At 38.2% G+C, this 7,149-nt stretch overlaps 1 protein-coding gene across 1 annotated transcript; it reads right to left on the bottom strand.

Annotated features, from left to right (window-relative positions):
* Window positions 1-202: 202 nt before the first annotated feature.
* pttg1ipa (PTTG1 interacting protein a) lies at window positions 203-6,822 on the bottom strand. Its single transcript, XM_086273744.1, has 7 exons — window positions 6,547-6,822; window positions 5,619-5,671; window positions 5,217-5,325; window positions 3,384-3,486; window positions 2,433-2,498; window positions 1,823-1,869; window positions 203-953 (listed from the first exon to the last, which is right to left on the bottom strand). The coding sequence occupies exons 1-7, from the start codon at window positions 6,632-6,634 to the stop codon at window positions 916-918; spliced, it is 504 nt and encodes a 167-aa protein (XP_086129870.1). The 5' UTR covers window positions 6,635-6,822; the 3' UTR covers window positions 203-915.
* Between the last annotated feature and the right edge of the window lie 327 nt (window positions 6,823-7,149).

Here is a 7,149-nt window from a genome sequence, read left to right as displayed (position 1 = left end):
CAGAAATATGCCAGAAGCTTGTTGATGGATAAAAGTGTCTGATTGACGTGCAACTTACCAAGGCAGATTTAAACAAATAGTGTGGGTCTATGTATACCATATGTATACATGGTACAAAGTCGTAACTCGTGGTGAGCATACGTAATCTTCTGACTACAACTGAAGATCATTGATTTTTTTTTCTTTTAAGGAATAACACATCTTTTAATCAAATGTTTGATTTATTGATAAACTGTACAAAACATACAGTATTTTATAAAGGTAGGTTAACATGAAAGCTCAATGGGAAATAAACATAAACAGTGTTACTATCAGAATTAGGGATCAGTCTGAAATCTTTTATTTAAGTTCTTTCATTATGTTCATTTTGACCTCATATATTCAGAATATATTCTGCAAATGTGATTGGTTTAAAATTCGTTGTCAACAGTAGGAAACAGCAGCAGTAACACAGTAATTAGATTTCAGAATGGGGAAAAAACATTTAAAACAAGATAAAAGTAAAATCTCAGCAGCAAAAACAATGTGAAAATGTACAATTACAACAGAAGCTAAAGGAAAGAATATTCCAGCAGCCAGACTGGACTCCTTCCATTCAGTACCATTAGACTAAATACCCAAATAAATAGTAGATTAGCAGATTAGTATCTTGAGTCACAGGATAAATGACAAGTGTTTGGAAAAATACCAACACTACATATCTCTTCTAGCATTTGGTTCCAGCCTCTTGGGTCATTTCAGTAAATGTAGGATTCTTTGAAAGCTTCATTGACCAAATGACCCTGATCTATTTAAACTACTTTTCTTACATTTGATTTTTTATATCAATTACAACAATTCTCCAATCATGTCACTTCAAGACAGCTCATGGATGTCCTCTGTCCGCAGTTAATAATCTCAGTTGACAAATCCATTTCAAGAAAATCTGGAGTATGGGTTTTGTCCACTTAGACCTGGAAAACATTAAACAATCAGTAAGAGTTTCCCTGATTTAAATAAATCGTTTGATATATTCACGCAAAATGGTAACTATGAAGTCAATGCCAGATTACGGTGAACGTAGCTTAGCACGGACAGGAGTAAATGGCTAGCCTCGCACTGTATTGTATCATAGCTAAATAAAAACTTACCAGCCTCTCTTAAACTTTTATATTTAGCTTTATGGTATACACCCATCAGCCATAACATTACAAGGACCTTAGCAGGAACATTTAGGTTGTAGGTTGGGCCTCCATGGATCAGACTCCAGGAGGTGCTCTTGCAGGATGAACTGGAACAAGTCTTGCGACTGTGTCTATCTTTTCTGCTCAATTAACCCTGATACTATGCGAGTGCCAGTGCAGAAGTAATTACTCATTGGTGTCTTTTGAAAATCATTCATATTATAGCAGGCCTGCAAAGTTAACATAGTGTTATGTGTTGCCCACTGGGGTGATTTCCACTCAAAGAAAACCTGGAGGACATAATCTGATGCTTTCTCTGAATTTCTTGCAGTAGCCAGTTCCATATCCATAAACATCTGAATTTCATTAGTAGAAAAGAGACATTTAAATAGTATAGCTCTGAACTCTCTGGACCTTATGGACACAGTCAGACAAGCTCTTTTTTCCCCTCCCCAGCAGTTATGCTAAACTGGGCAAAGTGCCTCATACTGGTAGTACAATACAGAATCAACTTTCTTAATCACGCGCTCTCATATCTACTAAATGACATTACAGGTGTAAAAAGAGCCACATTTTGTTTTGTAGAGTAAGTCATAATTTAGATGCTGTATAGGTAGCCGATTGCTGACACACACAGACTAACAAAGAGAAAAGCTTACCATATTTCTGCCTGATTTCCTGGTGTCTCTGCTTCATCTCCGCCCTCCTGTAAAGACAAAACATTCTTCCATAAGTCACAGGGCGACGACTAATGATTTTTCAGAATGTCAGACTCGTGGAAACAAACCAGTTTGGGCTGATAACAGTATGACGTCTGCATTTTTCCCCCTCGTGTGTGTTGAAAGAAAGCGATGCTAATCATAGCTATCAATGCAAAAGGTAGCCGGTGTGTCGCACCTAGTGCAACTATTACAGAACCAATAAAAGCCCAAAATGTATAATTGTTGTTTAGAGGAAATACATGTAAAGTATAGAGAAATAACTCCAATTTGTATGTGTTTATAGCAAATATTTAATGTTAGCTGAGAGAGATGCTGTTCTATAGGAAGAAACTTGGTCATAAAGACATGGTGCTGAACTGTAGTTTTGTTTTTTCTCATGATTTTTGAATTTTAATTATATAAACTAGAGATTTAGGCAGCAATTTAGAGTCCACCAATTCTTTAAAGCCACGTTTTGTTAAGTTATAGCTATGGATGTATCAAATACAGAGACCAACCAGTCATAGGGGGTGAAACAGTATTACAAAACAAAACATGATATTGCCACCTTTCGTCCTGCTTGGTTCTCAGCTTATTGGCCTGCCGCTGCATCTTGGCCTCAGACCTGCTAGATCTGAAAAAACAAGACCAGTGTTAGATTTATGTAGTAGAAGGAAAAGATTGCTGATTATTACTAACAAACTCATAAGAAAGCAATCATCGCAAGGTATGTTTAAAGAAAAGCAATTTAGTGGCATTCCTAGTGTGAATAAATGTGGGCAAATGTTGTGAGTTTAAGATGGGGTTGAACCCTGCAAACGTAGAAAACTTCTTTTTTTTTTTTTTTTTTAAATTACCACACTTTTCTGAACTGAATCAACTTTAGTTCAGCCTTAACTTAATAAAACAGCATCTGAAAGTCAAAAATGGTGCCAGATGTGGATGACCTATGAATCAGTCAACTGCCAATTGCTTGACAAGGGGGTCGAGTTAAAGAGTGACAACAGAGTCCAGCAAGAACAGGAGAAGAATGAGAAAAGAGTAAATCAAAGAATAAAAATATGCCATGAAAAGCACAGACAGGCTCCACAGTAGACACATTTCACTGATTTTAAACAGTTTCACTTCAGCTCTTTGTAGTTATAATTTCACTTTTCTCTGTGGCTGGCTCATGAACCAACAACAGCAGAAGCAAGAGTAGCCCACAGACTGGATGTGTCACATGTTTTTGACACAGCCCCAATCCACAATAAACACTCTCTGCAGGTAGACGGGCAGTACCTGACTGCCTGCAGACTGCCTTTGTGCTACTTCACGCTCACGCATAAGCGGAAACACTCCCATTTTCAGGATTGCTTACGTGTAACATAATCATTTAATTGAAGGACTTGATGGGTAGTCAGTACATATCTTAACCTGTTGCACACAACTAATAATATAATTGCTACAATGTATTCTACCAGCATCACACTGGCTGGAATGAGAGGGTTTTGTCAACCAGAGCTCACATTACACTTACCCGATGTTCTCACACTTGCAGCAGCAGAACAGACAGACCAAAAAGGCAATGATAAGAATGCCACCAACCACTGACAAGGTGATTATCAAGATCTGGAAGTTCACTGCAGACAGAACCAGAGTGACAATGTCATTCAGAAATCACAAATTTATCTTCCAGATAGAAAATTCTTGTTCTTCCTCCTTCATTAGGTTGCGTTTAATTTCCTCTTCTCAAACCAAATCATTCTACAGATGTACTGAATAAAACGTTAATGTTTTTTGACTCACTGATAAAAATAACAAGGATCAAAGACAATTTTAATGTAATGTTTAATATGCAAATGTACTTCTGTAAAAAGTTCTGCATCAAGATTTTAAAGATGTAATAGTACAAAAGCATGTGGACAAAATGAATGTTAACATGAATGGGTTCCTATTTTACTACCAAACTATTGGATAGCACGCTTTGTACAGGGAGAGGCTGTCACGGTGAAACAGGATAGGGCTTTCCCCCATCCCGCTATTGTCTAAAACGTATCTACACGCTGAAGCACTTATTCAAAACAAACAACCCCAGACGCAAAATCCACAAACATGGAGGGGTTTTTTGTTTTTCCACTCTAGTGATTTAGTGAAACTTTCATCTACAGCAAATCAGGATAAACTGTTCCAATCTTCATTTGTGAAAAAAATAAGAATTATGAAGATGCAGGATCTTTTAATCTCTATTTGTAAGTTTTGGGGGTTTTTTAGGAAAAAAAATAGTTTTTTTAAGAGAAAGAGCCTTTAAATATAACTATTTAGTTTTTATTTATCCTTGGCACGGTGCTGATTGGGAGCCTGTTGCAGTAGCTCTTGTTCCAATTTATTTATTTTAAAATTATTTCATAACCTACTAAAGTGGATTTTTCTTGCTCCTTGTAGTTTATGTGGAGGTGAAATAGCCTAACAAGCCTACTAGTGGTTTTTCGTATCACTACAATTTCAGCAAGTCGCAGAAAGGGGCTCTACTGCCCGGAGCGAGGCCTGTAAACCTGGGGGACCTATGAGGAAAATGATGGAGACGAAGCTGTTACAGCCAGCATCATGGGGAATGTATGTGGCTGCCCAATAACATGGATTAGTTCAGTGAGCTGATTAAGAGCAGAGGGAACACAGTGAGTGTTGGAGTAGCAGCAAAACACTGTGCACACAGTGTGACTGTACCTGGCTTCAGGACTTTAGTAAGATGTGTTATGTGAAGGGATTGCACAATCCCAGACATTTTATCTGGAACACTGAAGTGCTAGCTGTGGGAATGAGTCCATGTTATGCGTAAAGGGAATTAATTGTTGCTGTTGCATTTTGATGCTGAGGTCAGCCAAATGACTGTGGCTATAGATCCTCTCTGCACCACTTAATTAACACCTCATCTAACATCTGTTTCAGCTCAGCTGCCACAAGGACAGACGCAGAAGTTCTTTGCTACCTCATACCACAATACATGCCTTCATTTTAGGTTTAACCTCCTAGTATAGTATCACATTTAGATTTTAATCCATAAAGCACTTGACTTTCTTGTATTTTTCATTTAACCTGAGCTCCTTCTTTGGAGTAATTTTTAATTTTCCAATTTTTTATCATGATTGGACTGATGCAACACAGTAATTTCTCAACTTCAGGGACATGTAAGTATTTTTGTCTTATACAAGAATATCGTTTATTAATTATCACTAACACACAGAGAAAAAAAGAAAGAAAATCAGCAAATAAGCTTCAGTCGGACAGTGTACTGGACAGCATATTTAACGACTTTAATTCAATTAACTAAATGTTATCAATGTGATCAGCTTGTGTGTGTGTGTTTTCTTACTCCAGCAGAGTCCCCATCGTGCATCATTCAGAGGGCAGAGCGCATGGGGTGGGAGGATGGTTCTCACTGGATATGTTACACATGACTTTGTTGTGATGCACCACAAGCACTGTTTAAAAAAAATGTGCACAATGTCCCTATTAGTTAAACAGAAAAACAAAAAAGGAGGTATGCAGGCTAATTACAGGAAATTACCTTTTTTAGGCTGTGTGTGATAGGCACACACAGCCTAAAAAAGGAGCAGGGTGAGAATTCATGAGATCAGTTACTTCTCAAACCAGTCAAACAGGTCTGGGTTGGAGGAGGAGACATCTATTCTGACCATGCACACACACAGAAACTCTGTTAACCCAAAAAAGAAATCAGCCAAGCAGAAATAAAACGCTCTCTCAGCGAACTTACCGTCACATTTTTCAGACATTCCTCACAGCTTGTCCCGTTTTTCAACTCACACACTGTAAGTCAAAGAAGTTAATACAATCGAGTTAAAGGACATAATGGGCAAGGTGGAAACATTTTGCCTCAAACGTCAAGGCAAACATGACTGCAAAACTTGTCGAGTTTAAATGAAAGCACCATGAGGAGCAGATTTAAAAAGGCCTGGCATGTGCCCACTCTGGTTTTTGTAACTACTGGTAATCCTCCTGGGACATTTTCCATGGCGACTAAGTACAGCAACTACACAGCCTGTGGAACCAGTCATGTTATTATCAGCAGACATACACAGAACAACAGCCGGGTTTGTGCGAGTGAAGCCATGCATCTATAAAATGGAGAAACAATGTCTCATATTTGTGTGCCACAGTTTCTCTTAGTCTCTGCTCTGAAACAATCAAGCACCCCAGGGGCTGAAAAAGAGACTCCTTGTTCCTGTTGAGAGGTTTCAACAGTTTTCAGAGACAGGAATCTTACACAGACACAATTCTACCAACAAAGTTGTGTTTTTATTCCTTTTAAGCTTAAATGTGGCCGGTACGTAAGGTTATCTAATATATTTTATAATAAATAGTTTCAGTGTAGAAAATGCAAACAATGACATTTTAATTCTAGATGTTTGGGTGCTTTTCTCCTCAGTTCAAGGCTTATGAAACAATGCTTTATGAATATAATAGCCCTTAAAACTGTTGTGACTTTACTGAACAGATAAAAGACTCACATTCGGGGTTTTGAGCAACCTGCGCGTAGCTATAAAGATAAAAACAACAATACTACTAAAAACAATAATAATAATAATGAATTAGAAAGCAGCTACATCTGATCAAAAACAAAAAACAAAGATTTTCAGCTTAACTAATTCCTCAGCCCCCACATTCACCGATTCCTTTCCTACCGTTCTCAGGTGTGGACGAATCGGCGAAAACGCTCGCCAGGCCGAAACCAAAGAGAAGAACAGCCAATAATATCCGTAAACCCATCATCCAAGAGCGTAGACTCAGATTCTCCTCCAATTTTTTATGTTTCAGAAGATTTTAGAAGACAGTGTAAGCGCAAAAGGAGGAAATGCCTCGGCTGCTCCGACAGAAGTCTGAAACCTGAGAAGTGAACTTGCTGGGAAGGAACCAAAAGCAAAATCCTGACGCACGCTCTCTTTACGCACCCAAACAGACAAAAGAGGGAAAGGCGTTGGCAGAGCGCAGTGCATTTCGATATACGTCATTTAAACTATGCGCTGAATAAACGGAGTTTACAAAAATAGCTGCTTTGACACACACAAAAAGTATATTTTTAAAAAGTCACAGTTAAAACATTAGCTTTTTTCCTGATGGATCATACCTTTTTACAGCTGTTTCGTTTAATCCATTCATTCCCAAGCTCTGTGTTGGCCTCCCACAGTAGGAAAGTGACTCTATAACAAATGCTAACACATAACAGCTAATTGTTGTAGAGGACTTCATGAGCTAGATGTTGTTGGGCAGCTTAGCTCCCCAGCTCC

Source organism: Aulonocara sp. 'chitande type north' Nkhata Bay, linkage group LG19, assembly GCF_057382095.1.
Source record: "Aulonocara sp. 'chitande type north' Nkhata Bay isolate Kocher_YH1m ecotype deep benthic linkage group LG19, A_spYH_male_GT1.1, whole genome shotgun sequence".
Classification (NCBI taxonomy): Eukaryota; Metazoa; Chordata; class Actinopteri; order Cichliformes; family Cichlidae; genus Aulonocara; species Aulonocara sp. 'chitande type north' Nkhata Bay.
This window is presented reverse-complemented; position numbering and strand designations above follow the sequence as displayed.